The 20,549-nt window shown below is 51.3% G+C and overlaps 2 protein-coding genes across 8 annotated transcripts; one reads left to right on the top strand and one right to left on the bottom strand.

The window, feature by feature from the left end:
• Positions 1–7,686: 7,686 nt before the first annotated feature.
• Positions 7,687–14,564, bottom strand: BCL2L12 (BCL2 like 12). Its single transcript, XM_034987116.1, has 7 exons — positions 14,460–14,564; positions 13,709–13,822; positions 13,351–13,493; positions 12,172–12,258; positions 11,993–12,084; positions 9,942–10,229; positions 7,687–7,911 (listed from the first exon to the last, which is right to left on the bottom strand). Exons 2-7 carry the CDS (start codon positions 13,813–13,815, stop codon positions 7,861–7,863), a joined length of 768 nt encoding a protein of 255 aa, XP_034843007.1. The 5' UTR covers positions 13,816–13,822; positions 14,460–14,564; the 3' UTR covers positions 7,687–7,860.
• A 61-nt stretch (positions 14,565–14,625) lies between these two features.
• IRF3 (interferon regulatory factor 3) lies at positions 14,626–20,329 on the top strand. Of its 7 annotated transcripts, XM_034987021.1 has the most exons (8): positions 14,642–14,877; positions 15,585–15,877; positions 16,545–16,716; positions 16,802–16,872; positions 17,539–17,728; positions 17,827–18,207; positions 19,448–19,563; positions 20,072–20,329. In XM_034987021.1, the coding sequence occupies exons 2-8, from the start codon at positions 15,665–15,667 to the stop codon at positions 20,237–20,239; spliced, it is 1,311 nt and encodes a 436-aa protein (XP_034842912.1). In that variant the 5' UTR covers positions 14,642–14,877; positions 15,585–15,664; the 3' UTR covers positions 20,240–20,329. The 7 variants fall into 7 exon arrangements, with proteins under 7 accessions (XP_034842908.1, XP_034842911.1, XP_034842910.1 ...); XM_034987017.1 differs by having other exon boundaries at positions 14,626–14,877; positions 15,705–15,877; positions 19,448–20,329; XM_034987020.1 differs by having other exon boundaries at positions 14,641–14,841; positions 15,705–15,877; positions 19,448–20,329.
• Positions 20,330–20,549: the final 220 nt, after the last annotated feature.

Here is a 20,549-nt window from a genome sequence, read left to right as displayed (position 1 = left end):
TTGCTGAGTTATGATGGGGTTTCCTCCGCCCCCAATTGAAAATATCATAAATTGTAAATTTAATCCACCTAACCAGCCGAAAACCATAGCTTGGCCATGCTTGGAACACTTGGGCCGTATCCTCCAACACAAGTGTTGAGCATCTCGTGTAATTCATTGAACACTGTGGGATGGTTGTACGGGTACAGAATGGGTGTAGGTGTATCAGTTGTTTGCCCTTCCGATTGCTTGGCTGTGAGCTCTGGCCTAACACGAGAGAGGATCATACTGCGTATCAGGAGCCCAGGAAAAGATCCAAATTCATATCGGAAGTATGGTTTCTACAAAGTGTACCACTTCACACCAAAAACTGTAAGTTGAACCATCTTGAGTCGAGGACATCTGTCACTGAATGAAGATGAACGCAACTGGTGGAATATATCCATCACCCCAGAAATGTCCTCATGACTCTTTCCAGTCAGTACTCTACCACCCACCCCAGAAGCAATCGCTTTCTGTTTTCTGTCACTCTGATGGAGCTTTTCGTTTTCTTTAGCACGAAGCCCCGCTTGGGTCTTGAACTCATAATGCTTCCATCAAGGAAGGTCAAGAATCAAGACACTTGACCAACTGAACCGCCCAGATGCCCCTGCTTTTTCTTTTCTAAAATTTCATAGGGGCGGCACCTGGGTGGCTCAGTCGGTTAAGCGTCTGACTCTTGATTTTGGCTCAGGTTATGATCTCAGGGTGGTGAGAGTGAGCCTCCAGCTTTGGGCTCTGCACTGGGTGTGGAGCCTGCTTGAGATTCTCTCTCTCTCTCCCCCTCTCAGACAAACAAACAAACAAATAAAATTAATTTCATATGAAAATAATTACACAGTATGTTCTCTTTTGTGTCTTTCTTCTTTCACTCAATGCTTTTGAGATTCATTCCAAGTTGTTGCATATAACATTGGTGCGATCCTTTTTATTCCTGAGAATTCCATTGTATGGATGTATCACAGTTTATCCATTGCCCTGTTGATGGATACTCTGGACTTTTGGGGGCTATTATAAATAAAGTGGCTATCCTATGTTCATGTATGAGTCTTCTGTGGATGTACATTTTTGTCTTGGATAAACCTAGGAGCAGATGGCTGGGTTGGATGCTAGGTGTATGTTTAATTTTATAAGAGACTGCCAAAAAGGGGTGCCTGGGTGGCTCAGTCGTTAAGCGTCTGCCTTCGGCTCAGGTCATGATCCCGGGGTCCTGGGATCGAGCCCTGCATTGGGCTCCCTGCTCCGTGGGAGGCCTGCTTCTCCCTCTCTCTGTCAAATAAATAAATAAAATCTTAAAAAAAAAAAAAGAAAGAAACTGCCAAAAAGTTTTCCAGTGCACTCTGCCATCTTGCATCCCCATCAGTGATGCATGAAGAGCCCCACATGCTCCACATCCTCACCAGCACTTGTTACAAGCAGTCTTTAATTTTAACCATTCTGGTGGGTATGAAGAGGTGTCTCATTGTGATTGCCATTTGCATTGTGCTGACCACTAATGTTGAGCATTTTCTCATGTGCTTATTGGCCATCTGTAGATCTTTTTTTAAAAAAGATTTTATTTTATTTATTCATGAGAGACAGAGATAGAGAGAGGCAGAGGCAAAGGGAGAAGCAGACTCCCTGCGAGCCTGATGCAGACTCGATCCCAGGGACCCAGGGATCACGACCTGAGCTGAAGGTAGACACTTAACTGAGCCATTCGGGTGCCCTGTAGATCTTCTTTTATTAAATCTGTTCAAGTCTTTTGCCTGCTTTTACAAATGGTGTTGTTTTCTTATTCACGAATTGTAAACATTTTTTTAAATTAATTAATTTATTTATTTGACAGAGAGAGAGAGTGAGAGCAGGAACACAAGCAGGGGGAGTGGGAGTGGGAGAAGCAGGCTTCCTGCCAACAAGGGAGCCCGATGCGGGGCTTGATTCCAGGACCCTGGGATCATGACCTGAGCCAAAGGTAGACGCTTAACGACTGAGCCACCCAGGTGCCCCTGTAAACATTTTTTTTTTTTTTTGTAAACATTTTTAAATAGAGACAGAGATGCAGGTCTCTGTCGGGCATATCTACTTTGAATATTTTCTCCCAGTCTGTGACCCGTCTTTTCAGTTTTAGTTTTCTTTTTTTAAAGATTTTATTTATTTATTTGAGAGAGAGAGAATGAGAGAGAGAGAGAACACATGAGAGGGGATAGGGTCAGAGGACAAAGCAGACTCCCTGCCGAGCAGGGAGCCCGATGCGGGACTCGATCCAGAGACTCCAGGATCATGACCCGAGCCGAAGGCAGTCGCTTAACCAACTGAGCCACCCAGGCGCCCCAGTTTTAGTTTTCTAATGTTGTCTTTTGAAGAGCAGAGGTGTTAAGGTTTTTTTTTTTTTAAGTTTATTATTATTATTATTATTTTTAAATAATCTCTGCCTCAACGTGGGGCTCGAACTCAGGACCCTGAGATCAAGAGTCGTATGCTTTTCCGACTAAGCCAGCTAGGTGCCCCAAGATTTTAGTTTTGATGAAGTCCAATTGATCAAATATCAGTCCACATCTTCACCTCTACACTATAGGCTGTGTGGGTCCTAAAGCTCTTTTCCAAATATTTCAGCAAGATTTTTTAACCCTTTTTCCCCTGACTTCCATGTATTGGACCCAATCAATTACTTTTGCTCTGTGCTGCTACTAAGAACAAAAAATTATAACAAACTATCTTTTTTTTTTTAAGATTTTATTTATTTATTTGACAGAGAGAGAGCACACAAGCAGGAGGAGTGGCAGGCAGAGGAAGAAGCAGGCTCCCCGCTGAGCAGGGACCCTGAGGGAGGGGGAGCCAAAGGCAGATGCTTAACCGACTGAGCCACCTAGGTGCCCAACAAAATATCTTTTTAACACTAGGAAATAACTTAATGTGATTGAAAAGGAGGTGGCACTGGGCAGGGGGATACACACACACAGAGTCCAGGGAAGAGGTCTGAGCTGAAGTCAGAGATGGGAGATTTGTCAGTGTCAAATTATGCATTTTCCAAGATGGCAGCCACTCCTGACGTGGGGGCTAATGAACACTGGGCTGTGGCAAGTCTGAATGAGATGTGTTCCAAGTGGTGAAGACTTCATAGTTAAAAAAGAATCTACAGGGGCGCCTGGGTGGCTCAGTAGGTTAAGCACCCGCCTTCAGCTCAGATCATGATCCCAGGGTCCTGGGATCCGGCTCCCTGCTCAGCGGAGAACCTGCTTCTCCCTCTCTCCCTGCTCCTGCTCTCTCTCACTGTCTCTCTCTCTCTCTCAAATAAATAAATAAAATCTTTAAAAATAAACAAATAAAAAATAAAAAAGAATCTGCAGTATCTCATGAATATTTTTATAGTGATTACATGTTGAATTGATTTTATTTTGGATACACGGGGTGGATAGAAGTTGTTGAAATTAATTTACCGGTTGCTTTTTATTTATTTATTTTTTTTAAGATTTATTTATTTATTTGAGAGAGAGCAGGAGCAGGAGGGGCAGATGGAGAGAATCTCAAGCAGACTTCCCGCTGAGCACAGAGCCCACACGGGCCTCGATCCCTGGACCCCAAGATCATGACCAGAGCCAAAACCAAGTCAGACACTTAAGCAGCCAGGCCACCCAGGCACCCCTACCAGTTACTTTTTACTTTGCTTTAACAGCGCTAGCATGTAACATTCTAACTGATATATATGGCTCATACCCTGTATTGGCCAGTGTTGCATTAGGTCACAGACCACGAGGTGGGCAAGATCACTGGGGAGGGGAGGGGGGTGGGAGGATGGGTTAGCCTGGTGGTGGGTATTGAGGAGGGCACATTCTGCATGGAGCACTGGGTGTTATGCACAAACAATGAATCATGGAACACTTCATCTAAAACTAATGATGTAATGTATGGGGATTAACATAAGAATAAAAAAAAAGATCACTGGGGAGTCAGTATGATTACAGAAGGCACACGGACTTCTAGCAGGTTCTTGACTTGGGTCACATTGCAAATTCAGGCATTGTGGAGATGCCTGGTGGCTCAGTCAGTTAAGCTTCGGCTCAGGTCATGATCCGAGGGTCCTGGGATTGAGCCCCGCATCGGGCTCCCTGCTCAACGAGGAGCCTGCTTCTCCCTCTGCCTGCTGCACCCCCTGCTTTGTTCTCTCTCTCTCTGACAAATAAATAAAATCTTTTTTTTTTTTTTTAAGATTTTATTTATTCATAAGAGACAGAGAGAGAGAGAGGCAGAGGGAGAAGCAGGCTTCCCACTGAGCAGGGAGCCCGATGCGGGACTCGATCCCAGGACCCTGGGATCATGACCTGAGCCGAAGGCAGACGCTTAACCATCTGAGCCACCCAGGCGCCCAATAAATAAAATCTTAAAAAAAAAATTTCAGGCGTTGTGAACTAGGATGGGAGAGATTGACATCTCTCCCTAAACTGGAACTTTGTCCTTCCTTCAATTAAGAATATGGGCAACACATCAAAGTATCAAAATAACATTAGTTGCTGTGGCCTGGTCCCCAACATAAATCACAGATGCTTGCCTGTCACACAAATTGTTGCCAGTACTCATGTGATGGGCAGAATTCTTTTTTTTTAGATTTTATTTACTTGTCAGAGAGAGAGAGACAGCACAAGCAGGGCGAGCGGCAGGCAGAGGGAGAAGCAGTCTCCCCACTGAGCAGGAAGCCCGATGCACAACTCGATCCCAGGACCCTGAGATCATGACCTGAGCCAAAGGCAGATGCTTAATGACTAAGCCACCCGGGCATCCCAATGTGTAGAATTCTAAGATAGCCTCCGGGATCTCTGCCCCTAGCGTGATATACAAAGGAGCAGGCTGACCTATATGACAAAAAAGATGGGTATCACTCTGACTAGGCTACCTTATATGGCAAAGGTGAAGAGATTTTGCATATGTAATTAAGGCCCTACATCCGTTAACCTTAATTAAAAGGGAGATTATCCTGGGGAGGCCTGACTTAATCAGATGGAAGCCCTTTATTATTTATTTATTTATTTATTATGTTTTAATTTTTTTTTAAAGATTTTATTTATTTATTTGAGAGAGAGAATGAGAGAGAGAGAGAGAGAGCTTGAGAGGGGGAGGGTCAGAGGGAGAAGCAGGCTCCTCACTGAGCAGGGAGCCCGATGCGGGACTCGATCCCGGGACTCCAGGATCATGACCTGAGCCGAAGGCAGTCGCTTAACCAACTGAGCCACCCAGGCGCCCTATTATGTTTTAATTTTTTAAAGTAAACTCCACACCCAACTTGGAGCTTGAACTCACAACCCCGAAATCAAGAGTCACATGCTCTACCAGGAGCCCCAGATGGAAGCCCTTTAAAAGGGGCCTTAGCCCTTCCCTGAGGCCACACTGGTTCTCCTGCTGGTCCCCACCGTGAGTCCTACAGTGGCGAGGAAATGAATTCGGCCAACAGCATGTGCACTGGGCAAAGGACCCCCAAGCCTCCAATGAGACAGAAGCTGGGACTCTGATCACACCCTGGTGAGACCCTAAGCAGAGCATTCAGCTGAGCTGCACCCACATCCCTTACCCACAGAGACTGTGATTAATAAATGTGTACTGTGGGGCGCCTGGGTGGCTCAGTCGGTTAAGCATCTGCCTTTGGCTCAGGTCACGATCCTGGGGTTCTGGGATGAAGCCCCACGTTGGGGGGGGTTCCCTGCTCAGCGGGGAGTCTGCTTCTCCCTCTCCTCCCTGCTCATGCTCTCTGTCGCTATTTCTGCCTCTCTCTCTCTCAAATAAATAAATAAAAATAAAAATAAATGTGTATGCAAGCTGCCAAATTTGTGCGATTTGTTACACAGCAATAACTAATACACCTCAAAATGTCATTCCTGCTCTACTTAGGAAACATGGTTATGAGACCCACCATAGGTCTTTTTAATTAGCGTGTTAATGAAGAAGCACACGTATTATTATACCAGTAACTTTTATGTTAATATTGAAATCTTTCTTTTTCTTTTTTAAGATTTTATTTATTTATTTAATTGACAGAGAGAGAGAGAGACAGCGAGAGAGGGAACACAAGCAGGGGGAGTGGGAGAGGGAGAAGCAAGCTTCCTTCCAAGCAGAGAGCCCAATGCAGGGCTCGATCCCAGGACCCTGGGATCATGACCTGAGCCAAAGGCAGCCACTCAGGCGCCCCATGAAATCTTTATTTCAAAATACAGCCGATTCTTACTATTTGTGGTAGTTTTGTTCTATAAAGTCACTGTGGACACCGACTTAGTGAACACAGAGCTTTTGTTCCTGGAGGAAATACAGGGTCGGCTTCCTGTCAGCCTCGTTACAACTTTTGTCAACCCGTCAATACGTAACCTTATTTGATGTGGTTTCTGTTTAAATACACCTTATTGAATATATAGTGATTTGTTCACACTGAACTCACAGCCAACAGCACTAGAACTCATGCCTGAACAAAGCTTATCCTAACAAAGGCACATCCCAGCCTTCTTGCACTTAGGAACACTCTTGGGGTCATTTTAAACAAGGAAATCAGGGGCACCTGGGTGGCTCTGTCGGTTCAGCATCTGACTCCTGGTCTTGGCTTGGGTCATGATCTCAGGGCCTTGGGATCAAGCCCTGCATTGGGGTCTGCACTCAGCAGGGAGTCTGCTTGAGGATTCTTTCCCTCGCCCTCTGCCCCTCCCCCAACTCACATGCTCTCTAAAATAAAAGTACAAATATGCCAAGAAATGTGGCACTAAATAGTTCGAGGAAAGGATGCTTATTTGCAGTATGAGAGCAGAAGCAAGAAGGCAGAGTATCCTCTTGCTCAATCTTAGCCGAAAAGGTATATGTTGGGTGAGTCAAATCTTGCTGCTCTGAGCATTTGCATGCCTACCAACAACCACAAAAGCCCAGTGAGTGTTAACTTGGGGGCTACAAATAAATTTTAGTGAGTAGGCAAATTCACAAATACGGAATCCATGAATAATGAAGATCAACTGTTAAGTAGCTTCCTTTGTAATCCTGTGCATCTGATTTTATGTGTTTACAGACATAATTTTGTGAAGGGGTCGATAGCCCTAAAAAGTGACTACCCTCTGGTCTAAATATAGATGAGGAGTAACCAGCCAAAAAGGTTCAGAAGGAGCAGTGGGAGGAGAAAAACAAGAAGAGGGTGGTATTCTGGATGCCCCATGCAGGAAGATTATAGCTTTCTTCTGGAACTAGCTAGAAAGACGTCATGATCATCAACATAGGATAAGCTGGAATAAATAAATCATGCAACAGGAAAAAAAATGGGATTAGCTGGAATCGTATCCACAGATATCCTCAAGTATGCTGTATGTTCAAATGACAGGCACTTGAAGGTGCTCCGAATAAGTATTTCTAGAATGAATGAATTGGCTCTTTCCTCAATTCATAAACCGGAAAGAGAGAGATCTCTTAGCCAAATCTCCCACTTAGAACTTTAGTTGTTGTTTTTTTTTTTAAGATTTTATTTATTTATTTGAGAGAGAGAGAATGAAAGACAGAGAGCACGAGAGGGAAGAGGGCAGAGGGAGAAGCAGACCCGCTGCTGAGCAGGGAGCCCGATGTGGGACTCGATCCCGGGACTCCAGGATCATGACCTGAGCCGAAGGCAGTCGCTTAACCAACTGAGCCACCCAGGCGCCCAGAACTTTAGTTTTTGAGAGAAAGGACAAACAATTCAATACCTGAAAAAGTTTTTAATATGAAAAAACTTTAAACAATTTCTTTTTGGCAAAAACAGGGAGGGCAGCCACCACCCCACAACCCTGAGTGGAATAGGAAGGCTTGGAAAAGCACACAAAGAGCATAGAGACAGGAGGTCTAATCTTGTAGCAGCTTCTGAAGAAGATCTCAGTCCAGGGGTAAGTTCAAGTCCACGGGTGAAATGGCCAGGATGCCCTCCTGGAGGGGAAAAGTGGAAGAGCTCGTGAGCATTCACAGAAAGAGCCTGTCCTCCATTCACACTGGCATCTCCACCAGCCCAGTGACAGCAGAGACAGGGCTAGGGGTAGGGGGATAGGGATCCAAAGAATCAGAGCCCCATGGGTGGATGGGGACAGAGTTCTGGAAAAAGGGAGGAGAGACAAAGCCCCAGGGTGGAGGGCAGAGCACCAGTGGCGGGGAGATAGAGAGACAGGGACCAGAGACTCAGAGACAGGGACCAGGGTCCTGGAGTTTTAACGATCAAGAGCCCTGGCTTTGCGTCAAAGTCCTGAGTCCAATCCTCTGATGAGGGACTTTCCCTCAATCTCCATAAAATCGGGATAACATCCAATCCCATAAGGTTGCTGTGGGGTTTAAATGGATGGAATCATTCCACTAAAAGTCCTTGGCTGTGCACGTGGCCAAAAAAACAAAACAAAACAAAACCCACAAATAAACAAGCTTTTGCACTGAGCTCCAGACACGCATATCCACGGTCCCCTCCTCCTCTCCCTTTGAGGTCTGAAGGGCATCTCTCCCCTAACTGGACCACTTCCACTCATCTCTGACTCTTCTTCAAACGTGCTCCTCATCCCCCTTGCTCCTCCCTGTCTCAGGGAGCACCACATGCATCCCTACCGCTGCTCAGGCCAGCATCCTTGACTTCCGTCTTCCACTCATTAGCACTCATTAATAGCACTCGTAATCCACTCCATAAGCAAAATCTGTCAGCTCTACCTCTAAATTAACTGGGAGACTCCTCCAATACCCCCACCGTGGTCCCATCCACCCTCATCTCCCTGAAAGAGCAGACACCTCCCAACTCCCTACTTCCGCCTCGCCCTCTACAGTATTGCCCCACGAGGCCGCTAGAGGGCGCGAGTTAACACCTAAATCAGTTCACGTCGGCCTCTGCTCAGAGAGCTCTAGGGACTTGGGCTCACTCAGGGTCGGTCCAAGTTCTTACCTTCACAAGGCCCCGCCCCTCCTGCTCTTGTCTCTGGCCCTCTCCTCTTCGCTCACCCTGCTTCGGCCCTACTGGCCTCCTCTCTGCTCCTCAAACACCTGGCCAGCCCCTGGCAGGTTGTGAAGCAAGGGTTACATCCTGAGAGAGCATGGCATACATCTTTCTGTCCCTGAATCCCCACAGCGACGAGGCAGGTAAGTGAAAGGTGCCCGCTGGGCGGGGGGAAACTGGTGCTCAGGTAGCTGGGGACGTTGCCACGGTCACACTCCCCGTACACGGGAGCCCAATCCAGCTCTGAGCCTGGCACTGGATTTAAAGCAGCGAGCGAGCTAGGTAAGACTCCCTGGTCTTGTGAAGCTGATAGGTCAGGGGCAAGAGAAAACAAAAAATAAAAAGAAATAATAAGTAGAACGAGTCAATCCTACCATCTGGTAGAAGCTGTGTGTTAGCAGGTGCAGAGTGTTACGGAAGGAAGTAAAGCAATGAAGAGGGAAAGGGAGTGGGTAGGAGGGTATGGAGGTGGGGCAGTTTTAAATGGGGACCAGGGGAGGCCTCACTGGGGGGTGACACCTGAATGGAGCAGAGGAAGCGAGGCAGGGGGATACCTGGGCAAGCGCATTCTGGCAGGCAGTCTCAAAGAGGCAGACAGGCACCAGATAATCACGCAAATGCCCACAGGGTGCCAAGGACTTACAGAGATGATCCCATTTTAATCTTTACAATAACCCTTTGAGATTGGTACTTCTACTCTCCCCACCTGACAGATAAGGAAACCGAGGCCCAGGAAGGGGTCTCCCTTGTTTCCCACTCATAACTGTCAGTGTATATCCGAATGGTTTAAGCGTCTGCACTAATTACCTACTGGTGGACAGTAGGTGCTCAATAAACACAAAACAGATGAATGATTGGGCTGGGAGAATATTTGTCATGTCTGAAAAGAAGCCGAAGAAGCTGCCCCCCCCCCCCCCCCCCCCCCCCACACACACAGACACGAGTTACAATTGGGTAATGGGAGGCCCAGAGAAGCTTTCGGGCAGCTCACCCAGCCCCCGTGTGCCTGGATCCAGGGCCCAAAGCTGTGCACGTGCTCCACACTGAGTCCGGCCAGGGTGCCCCCCAGCCGGGCCACGCGGCGGCTCAGCTCCATGGCCAGGGCCAGACGGGCCAGGGGCTCCGGGGAAGGCGGCGGGGGCCCAGGGCAGGGCAAGTTGGGGCGTGGGCGGCTGGCAAGAGGGCTGTCCTCCCGTTTGGAGAAGAGCTCCACTAGGCGGGCGAAGGAGCCCGCGGAGAGGCGGGCCAGCTTTCTGCGCAGGGCGGGGTCCGAGGCCAGCTGTGGGGTGGGAAGAGAAGAGGCTGGGTCGGCCTCCCCCACGCCTCCGTAGCCAGCCAATAGGAGGCTAGGAGGCGTGGCTTCCTGGTGGAAGCAGTCCTGACACTGAGGCTCAAAGCCACGCCCCACCCATCACACCAGCCAATCATAAACCAGAATCTGTGGTCTCTGCCAAACTACTCCCGGACAGGTGGCCGACAGCCAATGAGGGCCAAGCCCTAATTAGCTGAGTTCTAGAACACAGATCTTATAGCCACGCCCCCTACAGGTTCCCTGAGAGCCTCGGAGACCAGGCCGGTGCCTACAACAACCTTCCCTTCCACCGCACAATTGATATTATAGGATCATACACTTTGCCCAAGCTTCTGAGCCAATCCACTTTCAGGACCGAGTCATAGGCCAGACCTTCACCGGCAGTTCATTTCTCCCAACATTCTAAGGCATACCCCTATATAGTTAACCAGGGCTTCAGATTTTAGACAGCCCTCTCCAAACCAAACCCCCGCCCACCACCTTACAGTCCCTGATTCCTCAACTGGTCCCAGTCAGTTTCCCAGATCATGTTTTGGGTGGCCACACCCCTTGTCTTTAGGCCACGCCCCTCTTACGGTGACTGCAAGCCAGGGTTTAAGGTACTACCCTGACCATAACTCTGTGTTCAACCTGTAGCGGAGAAGTTTAGCACGTCTGACTCCATACTGCTTCTATTTCCCTTCCTGCTGGGACCTATAGTTTAGAAACTTCTGCTTAGCCCTGCACGTAGGCATGTGACAGCTAAGATTCTCAAAAACGGCTTTTTTACTGGAAATCTACCTCACCAGAGGAGATAAGGAAGTACTTACAGAAATGACTATGCTCTATGTAAGATTTATAGAAACGAGACATGACCTGTACACAAAGATCAAGTGACCAGGGATAGGGCGCCGGGGTGGCTCAGTCGGTTAAGGGTCTGCCTTCCGCTCAGGTCATGATCTCAGGGTCCTGGGATCAAGCCCCGTATCAGGCTCCCCGCTGAGCCTGGAGTCTGCTTCTCCCTCTCCCTTCCCCACTGCTCGTGCTCTCTGTTTCTCTCCCTCAAATAAATAAAATCTCTAATAAATAAATAAAACTTCTCTATTTTATTTTTTTAAGAGGTTTTATTTATTTATTTGACAGAAAGAGAGAGAGCGAGCACAAGCAGGGGGAGCAGCAGACGGAGGGAGAGGGAGACGCAGACTCCCTGAGCAGGGAGCCCTAAGCAGGGGCTTGGTCCCAGGACCCCGGGATCATGACCTGAGCCGAAGGCAGACACTTAATGACTGAGCCACCCAGGTGCCCCAAAACCTCTTAAAAACAAACAAAAGTGACCAAGGACAAAAGAAGTTACACAACCTTCCTCTGTTGTCTACAGACGTCAGTCACTTTTTGACTCCAATCCCCTCCCCCTTCTCCCATTCCTAACATAAAAGAAGCTCAAATCTCACGCTGGGGGAGATGGTTCTTTGAGACGATTGTCTGCCATCTCTTGTCTGCCATCTCTTCGGTGTGCTGGCTTTCCAAATAAAGTTGCTTTCCTTACCCCAACATCTTGCCTCTCGGCTCATTGGCCTGTGATGCTGGGAGCAGAATGAGCTTGGACCCCGTTACAAACCCTTCATAGAAGCCGAGTCCCACCCTCTCCTCACCTGACCATCTAATGAGAATGCAGATCCAGGTTCTGATCCCAGTGCCTGACAATCCGCAATCCCTATCTTAGCTAAGGGATGGAACAGACTGCCTGTCACCTTCTGATTGATGACTTCTGCCTCTTCCTCCAGCAAGGCCACCAGCTTCCGCAGTAGGGCTTCCTTCTCTGTGGGTGGGGCTCCCTGTAACTCTGGGGAGCAGAAGAGAATTCAGCTGGGGGCAGAACCCTGCCCACCCTTCTGCCCTCATCCTTCTCCGGGGCCCCTCGGTACCTCACCTGGGCTAGGTGGGGATCTCAGTTGCTCTTGGACCAGCTGTTCCAGCCGCTGGGCCACCAGAGCATAGAAGTCTGGAGTAGCTGGGCCTTGGGTGAAAAGAGCCAATGATGGGTCTCCGGGACATTGGGAAGTTATGGATTGTCCCCTTGTCACAACCACCTTGCCAGGTAGCAATGATTTCCATTTCATAATGGGGCCCAGTGAGCACACTTGGTAAAAGGCCTTGATACTTTCCATTTTATTGTGTCCCTCAAACTAGAGTTAGAATGTTAGAGCTGAAATAGACCTTGAAGATGATCCTATCCAAGAAAGGCAAACACAGGGCACTCCAACCACTAACACTCTATCCCTTGCTGGTTTCAGGCGTCATCAACTGATCACAGAACTCTTCTCCCCAGCTGTGAAATCCTTTTCAAGCTGGCACTCCCGGTAGCCATTACTAGTCTATCAAGGCTCACATATGAGAGGAAACCTTTTGGTTACTCTTGATCAAGTCCAAGGACACCCCCCCACACACACACACATGCACACATTCCTACTTTGCTTCTGGAGAAATATAGGAGCAAGAAAGAAAAGGAGTTTCCAGAGTCATGTAACCAAACAGCCAGGGAGCTGTGACTGAAAACCAGATCTCCTGCCTCCCTACTGGGGGTACTGGTAGCCACAAAGTCCCAGGGGTAGGGAAGCATGCATGGGAGGAGAGAGATAACAAACAGAAAGGGACCAAAAGCCCCCCCTGTGAAGCCAGCTCACAGAACTGACAGCAATGTAACTGGGGGTGGGGGGAGCAGAGAATGGTGAGGGTAGTCCACACTCAGCTCCCCTCTTAGCTGGGTGATCTTGGGCTAGCTCCTTATCCTTTCTATGGTTTTAAGAATCAAAGCGTCTTAGGGCGCCTGGGTGGCTCAGTTGGTTAAGCGACTGCCTTCGGCTCAGGTCATGATCCCGGAGTCCAGGGATCGAGTCCCGCATCAGGCTCCCTGCTCGGCAGGGAGTCTACTTCTCCCTCTGACCCTCCCCCCTCTCATGTGCTCTCTCTCTCTCTCATTCTCTCTGTCTCAAATAAATAAATAAAAATCTTTAAAAAAAAAAAAAAGAATCAAAGCGTCTTAAAAAAAAAAAAAAAGAATCAAAGCTTTGGCCCTGTAAGTTCATGGGTGATCTAGGAAATCTCTTACCAGGCTCTGAAACATAGCATGGGCGGAGGGGCAGGGAGCAAGGCCGAGGGGATTCAGGGGGAACTGTTCCTCGCCCCAGGGGGCAGGGAAGACATCTTCGAAGGCGGCTCAGGAAATCTGTTGGCTCCTCCTGGGCAGGACTCCTGGGGAAGGGGACCTCAGAGAGTGACGCCAGAGGCCCCTTTGCAAGCAGCCCCTTTTTCCTCCCACTGAGGGCCTCTCGCTGCAACCCCAGGGATGAGGAAAAGAGCCAGATATAAAGAGAGGGGAACGCAGACAGACTGAGACCAGGCATGAGAGTTAGAGAGGGCCCTACCCCAGATGCAGGCCCCTGAGGGAGGAGGGCAACCCCTCTTACCTGGGTGGGGTTGGAATGGGGGACCCAGCAGGCTCACCTCGCCTAAAGAAGGCAGCTAAGACTCTCACCGTGTCCTCCCGGAGGCCCAGCTCTTCCGAGCCTGCCATGGGGCACCTGTGAAAGGAGCCGGGGGATGGACTCCAGGGTTGAACTGAGGTGGAGGATTGGGGCCCAAATGCCTAGTCCCTGAATAAGGAGGGGGCCAGGAACCGTGAGTCCCCAAGGGAAGAAAGGGCTGATAGTCTGAACTCCTAAATCCTTTAGGGGAGTTAGGGTCTGGGAACCCAGACTCTTGAGTCCTCAGAGGGAGAAGAGGGATGAAGACGAAGACTCCTTGATCCTTGGAGAGGAAGAGGCTGGAGACCCGGATTCCGGGGTCTAAGGGAGAAAGGAACTGGGGGCTGGACTCGAGTTTTCGGAGAAGAGGGTTGGGGGGATCTGAATTCTTGAGTCTGAGAGAGAAGGGGACTTGCGGCTCCGACTTCTGGATTCTGAAGGCATATGCCAAGCTGCTCAAGCTCTTAGAGAATCGGGAACTACGAATCCCAGCAGGCTTCACGGCAAACCTTCCCCTCGGTCCGCACTAGCTAGCCGCGCAGCCGGCTTGGGAGGTGTAGTTCCCTTATCTGACCAAGGCTGGAATCTTGGGGACACGGGGCGCATGGATGTCGGGGAAGCGGGACTGAGGTGCCGGCCCCGAGATCCCGGCCTCTTCCCTTCTCACCCCAGCCCTCCCAAAAGCCCGGCTTACCTGGGGTCGGAGCCGCCACCCCCTCCTCCTTCACCAAACTTGCAAAAACTTTTCTTAGAACAACTCTCCCGCGCCTGCGCACTGGTCCGAGTTGGTGACGGCCCTATTGTGGGAGGGGCGGGGCGCCGGATGCCCATCTAATTTGCATGTGACGTTCCCAGCATGCCGTTGGCCGGAAGGCCTAAAAAGGGCATGGGGGCAGGGCGTCCGGGCTCTCGGTGCCGCCTCTTTAGCTGTGGAGTCTGTCAACCCACCGCAGATAAAGTTGTTTCTATTTCGTGAAATCGATAGAAAAGAAAACCGCATTGCTCTGAAGCTCAGCTGACAGCAAGGAGGGTGTGCAGCTGCAAGTTCGAGAGCTATCGGACCCCAAAAGGCAGGGGTGGGTCCTAGCACCCTGCGCGTCCCGACCTTCTACGTAGGTAACAGGGAGGATCTGGGGAATTGGTGGCGTCCGGGCCGAGAAGCGCAAGAAAGAAAGGGTCTGCCCTGAGTCCAGAGAGGCACTGTGTACTCTAGGGAAAGGGAAGCAACGAGGGGAAAAAGTGAAGCAATGGCCGGTGCTGGAGGTCGGCTGTAAAAAAAGCCCAGGAAAAGTAGCGGGGAGTGGGGGGAGGGCAGGAGTCTGCACTGGGGGATCTAAGGGAGAGAAGAGTGGACCCTGAGAATGGGAGGCAGTCCACTCTATAAAGTGTGTGTGTGTGTGCGCGCGCGCGCCCTACAGAAGGCAGGCTGTTGGGGGGGGGGGGGGTGGGACGGTCTACGGTAGAAATGGGTGAGGGGCTTTTCTGTGGGGGAATTGTAGAAGGGGTCTACAACACGGATAAGTGCGGGAGGTAGAGATCTACAAGTGAATAACGTATGCCCTGAAATAACTAGGGGAGGCTCTACCTTGGAAGTGAAGGTAACTGCATTGGGTGATGTGGGGGAGGGGAGAGGAGAAAAGGGTTTACAACGGAAGAAGGAAGGATCTACACTGGCGGAATTGGGAAGGTTAGAGGGTCTGCACAGAAGTAGGTGGGGAAAGAAGGGGGGTTCTCAAATGCATTGGGGAGGAAGTCCTCGATGAATTGGGGGAGCCTGTCTGGAGGATGAAAAGAGGAGGTGTCCTGTTTTATACCCCAGGAAAACATAAGTGAGGGACATTGCACCGCGTCCCCAAGAGAGGAAGGTATGGGTGCGGAACCCTCGGGCCGGGTGGGCCTATGAAGCCATCCGCGCCCACGAACTGCCCTCTAAGCGCAGGCCGGACCATGGGAACCCCAAAGCCACGGATCTTGCCCTGGCTGGTGTCGCAGCTGGACCTGGGGCAGCTGGAGGGGGTAGCCTGGCTGGACGAGAACCGCACGCGCTTCCGCATCCCCTGGAAGCACGGCTTGCGGCAGGATGCCCAGCAGGAGGACTTCGGCATCTTCCAGGTGCGTGAGCTTCCCGGACGCGGGGAACCCTGAGTTAACAGCAGGGAGGGGTGGACTTGCAGGGGGCGGAGCCGAGAAAGCTGGGTTAGCACGCGTGCTGTTGGCAGGCGGTGACGCCGGCAGGTGGAGGTGAGTGGAGTTAGGACAAGACTGATCAGGGTTCGTAGGAATAGCCGACTGGTGTCGGATAGCAGGCAAGGTTGGAGCGGCCGGGTTCCGGAAAAAGAACCGGAAAAGCGGGGTTAGAACTCGAAAGAAATGCAAACTGGGCATTCTGGGCTCGCAGGGGGCGGGTCTCTTGGTCCTAGAATTCTGGGGGCGGGTCTCAGAGCCTTAGAGGCGAGTCGTGGCCCCGAAGCTGAGGTGATTTCTCACGAAATTAGGATACAGCAGTGGTGGTAACCCGAGTTAGAGTGCGAGGGGGCGGGGTTACTACAGAAGGTGTCCTGGGGCAGGTTGGTGGCAGAGTTAGACACCCAGTAGGACCTGGAAGGCTGACTTATAAAGCAAAGCTTTTCAAAAGGTGAAGATAGGGGGCCTTAGGATGCAGAGAAGCCAAGAGTTTGGGGATGGATCCGTGCCGAGTTAGAACATGCCAGGGGAGCGAACCCTTGGGGCGCGGTCTTAGTCATCCTCCTCACTATCCTGGTACCCACTGCATCCCCAGGCGTGGGCCGAGGCCAGCGGTGCCTACACTCCTGGAAAGGATAAACCTGATCTGCCCACCTGGAAGAGGAATTTCCGATCCGCCCTGAACCGGAAGGAGGGGTTGCGTTTAGCCGAGGATCGGAGCAAGGACCCCCAGGACCCGCACAAGGTCTATGAGTTTGTGATCTCAGGTGTGCCAGAAGTGAGGCTTCACATGGAGGGATGGGATTTTGAGCGTCCCCAACACCCTACTCCACTCACCACCTTCCTTGACAGGAGCTGGGAACTTCCCTGAGTCGGACACCTCTCCGGATGGCAATGGCAGATGCAGTACCTCGGATACCCAGGTAAGAATGCACCCCAACCCTCCTGCCCTCAGTCTGACCCATCTTCTCTCTGTGTCCCCACGGCCTTGTTCAGGCATCCCCCTCTCCCCCGGGACCATCACCCCAGTCTTCTTCCTGAGCCTCCATCCTCTCCCCTGCAGGCTGTCCCCCAACCGATCTAGAGCTGATCCTGACCCTCCCCTGCTCATAGCCCTTCCATGGCTTCCAGCGTCCTCAGGAGAAAGTTCAGAACTTTCACCAGGCGTTTAGTACTCTAAGACACCTTCCCAGAATTTCATAGCCTCCGTTGCTATTTAGAGTACCTTTAGCCTCTTGGGAACCCTGAACCACCCTACCCTTGATCTTGCTGATGTCTGTGCCAGGGCAAGTCCCCTCTGAAATTGTGTCCAGCCTTCTCTGCCCAGGTCTTGCTTGCACAAGGCCAGATCCTTGGGCTGGAATTAGCTGCTCCCCTGGGGCCAACAGTAGCACTCAGTATATACAAGAGCATATATTTTGCTGTCTGTGCCCATGGTTGTCTCCAGAGCCCCCATCCCGCCTTACAGGAAGCCCCTTGAGGGCAAAGCTCAGGTCTGACTCCTCCCTGGGTCCCAAGGCCTTGGTCTACGTGAAGTCTCTAGAAAAGGCTATGGAAATGTCCAGATCCTATTCTTTTCTTCTCTCCAGGAAGATATACTAGAGTTACTGGGTGAAATGGTCTTGGCCCCATTCCCAGAGGGGGGGCCCTCGAGCCTGGCTTTGGTCCCTGAGCAGACCCCTCCATTCTTGCTGAGCCCCACCATAGACATCCCTGCTCCCTGCCCAAACTCGGAGCCCCCTGAAAACCCACTGAGGCAGCTCTTGTTGCCTGAGGAAGGTGAGTGCCAGCTGTGGGGTGGGAGGTGCTGGGGCGCTGTGCCCCCTAATGCTCTCTCAATCTTGCTCCCCCTTCATGTCACTTCTGCCACTGCTCAGAGTGGGAGTTCGAGGTGACTGCCTTCTACCGGGGCCGCCAAGTCTTCCAGCAGACTGTCTTCTGCCCGAGGGGCCTACGGCTGGTAGCATCAGAAGGAGGGGACAGGACGCTGCCCGGACAGCCAATAATACTGCCAGACCCTGGGGTGTCGCTAACAGACAGGGGCGTGATGGGCTACGTGAGGCGTGTGCTGAGCTACCTGGGCGGGGGACTAGCTCTGTGCAGGGCAGGACAGCGGCTCTGGGCCCGGAGGCTGGGGCACTGCCACACATACTGGGCCTTGGGCGAGGAGCTCCTCCCTGACAGCAGTCATGGACCCAGCGGCGAGGTCCCCAAGGATGAGGAAGGAGACGTGTTTGACCTGAGGCCCTTCATGTCAGGTGAGTGAGGCAAGGCCTTATAGCTCTGCTGTGGGAAGAGTAGGTCACGGTCACAGGAGGTTAAGTGTTTGACTTTTTCTTTTTTATTCATGTGACAGAGAGAGAGATAGAGAGAGAGGGAATATGAGCAGGGGAGAGAGGCAGAGGGAGAGGGAGAAGCAAACTCCTCGCTGAGCCAGGAGCCTGATATGGGGCTCGATCCGAGGACCCTGAGATCGTGCCCCGAGCTGAAGGCAGATGCTTAACCATCTGAGCCACCCAGGTGCCCCAAGCGTTTGAGTCTTGATTTCGGCTAGGGTCATGATCTCAGGGTCGTGAGATCAAGCCCCAGGTTGGGCTCTGCACTGATCGTGGAGCCTGCTTAAGATTCTCTCTCTTGGGGCACCTGGATGGCTCAGTCGGTTAAGCGTCTGCCTTCAGGTCAGGTCATGATCTCAGGGTCCTGGGATCAAGCCCCATATCGGGCTTCCTGCTCAGCAAGGAGTCTGCTTCTTCCTCTCCCTCTGGCCCTCCTCCTCCCCACTTATGCTTCCTCTCTGTATCAAATAAATAAAATCTTAAAAAAAAAAATCCTCTCTCTCTTCCTCTCCCTCTGCCCTCCCTGCCACTCTCTCTCTCTTTTAAAAAAAAAAAAAAAAAAAAAAAAGATTTCAAACCTCCAGACCCGAGTTCCAATTCAGACCCTACTGCTTTGCTAGTGTGATAACCTGGGGCAAAAGATGGGACTGCTCTGAGTCTGCCCGAGGAGTGTCTCCTCTGCTGGAGCCGGTAGGAGGCACAGGGCCCAGTGTGCAGAAAGTGCTCGAGGAATTAACTGCCATAGTCCTCGTTATTATCAGTTATTAGTGTGGATAGACAGACACAGGAGAGAGAAGTCCTTTAGGCTACTATCAGGAGAACGTGGCCTTCGGGGGTTAAAGAGTAGCAACTGCCAACCACCTTGTACTCCAACCACCTTGTACTCCAGAATCAGGGACCATCCTTGTGGGGAGTGTACTCCTTCCTATCCCAAATAGGGGAGCGGTGCAGATCTTCCAGCCCCACCCTGATGGGAGGAAAAGCATTTTAAGATTGTGCCGGGACTTTTCCTAGGTCAGCAGCCATCTGGTCATGGTGGTGTAGGTATGTCAGGCTTCGGGTCAGGGGAGAAGGTGAGGCTGATAGGTTTGGGGATCAGGGAGGGGCAGGTGGTGGTGGGGGGGTCCTCCTCCCATGACTGACTAGGATCTCGGGCCCCCAGATCTGATTGCCTTCATTGAAGGAAGCCGACACTCACCACGCTACACCCTCTGGTTCTGCGTGGGGGAGCCATGGCCCCAGGACCAGCCGTGGACCAAGAAGCTCGTGATGGTCAAGGTGCTGCAGTCCTGGGCTCCTGGAGCTAAGGGGTGGATCTTAACAAAGGGAGGAGGAACTACAACTCGCAGAAGCCCCTCTGAGGAACTGCAACTTCCAAGAGTCTCTGCAACCACCAGTTCCTCATCCCCAGGAGCTTCTGGGTGTCCCTCTCATGGCCTCACCCCCAGAACCTGTTTTGAACTCTCAAAGCCATGTGGAAGTCAGTGGACTACAAGTCCTAGCAGCCTCTGTGAGGAACTACAGCTCCTAGGAGTCCTTCTGACCACAAGCTGCTCAGCCCTAGCTTCTGGGAACCCCTCCAGCATCTCAGCCCTAGGAAACTTCTCAGGCTGCTGGTGGTTGTGGTTATGGGGAAAAGTACAACTCCCAGCAGCCCTGGGCCTAATGGTTCATCCTGGGTTATCGTGGGGGCTGTTGGGAGTTGTAGTCCACTCAGCCCCGCCCCTGCCAGTAAGTAGTGTTGAGTGTTTCCCCTGACTCCTGTTTCTCCCCCCACCTCCCGCAGGTTGTTCCCACATGCCTCAGGGCCCTGCTGGACATGGCACGGTCAGGGGGCGCTTCCTCACTGGAGAACACTGTGGACCTGCACATTTCCAACAGCTACCCCCTCACTCTCACCTCAGACCAGTACAAGGCCTACCTCCAGGACCTGGTCGAGGACATGGATTTCTAGGTCACTGGGGAAGTCTGCCCCCTCACTGCTCACGCGTGCTGCCCCCTCGTGCCTTCACCTTGGCCAATAAACTGTTCCTTGCCACTGTCACTACTCGTGTGTCTGGGGTTGGGTGTTAGCTAGGTCCGGGCTAGCGCTGACCTCGGCGAGGCATTACTCCTTCTTAGGACCTCGGCTTACACAGCTGTGCAAGCAACCCACAGCCCAGATGCTCACTGCATGACGACCAGACACTGTGCAGGGGGCAGCTGATACGTGTCACCTCCTTACCTCTTCCCAGGGACCTGGTGAGGAGGGGACAGTCACCCCC

This window comes from Mirounga leonina, unplaced genomic scaffold (genome assembly GCF_011800145.1).
Source record: "Mirounga leonina isolate KUSES-001 unplaced genomic scaffold, KU_Mleo_1.0 Mir_376, whole genome shotgun sequence".
Classification (NCBI taxonomy): Eukaryota; Metazoa; Chordata; class Mammalia; order Carnivora; family Phocidae; genus Mirounga; species Mirounga leonina.
The sequence above is the reverse complement of the archived record's forward strand: the minus strand, read 5'-3'. Positions and strand labels throughout refer to the sequence as shown.

Excerpts from the sequence above, each read along its gene's own strand:
- BCL2L12 (XM_034987116.1), bottom strand. The coding sequence starts at position 13,815 with ATGGCAGGCTCGGAAGAGCTGGGCCTCCGGGAGGACACGGTGAGAGTC. Across the intron at positions 13,494-13,708 it reads CCCATTCCAACCCCACCCAG|GAGTCCTGCCCAGGAGGAGC; the intron begins GTAAGAGGGGTT and ends CCCCTTCCCCAG. Across the intron at positions 12,085-12,171 it reads GAGATCCCCACCTAGCCCAG|AGTTACAGGGAGCCCCACCC; the intron begins GTGAGGTACCGA and ends TCTGCTCCCCAG.
- IRF3 (XM_034987016.1), top strand. The coding sequence starts at position 15,665 with ATGAAGCCATCCGCGCCCACGAACTGCCCTCTAAGCGCAGGCCGGACC. Across the intron at positions 17,729-17,826 it reads GCTCTTGTTGCCTGAGGAAG|AGTGGGAGTTCGAGGTGACT; the intron begins GTGAGTGCCAGC and ends GCCACTGCTCAG. Across the intron at positions 18,208-19,447 it reads CCTGAGGCCCTTCATGTCAG|ATCTGATTGCCTTCATTGAA; the intron begins GTGAGTGAGGCA and ends TCGGGCCCCCAG.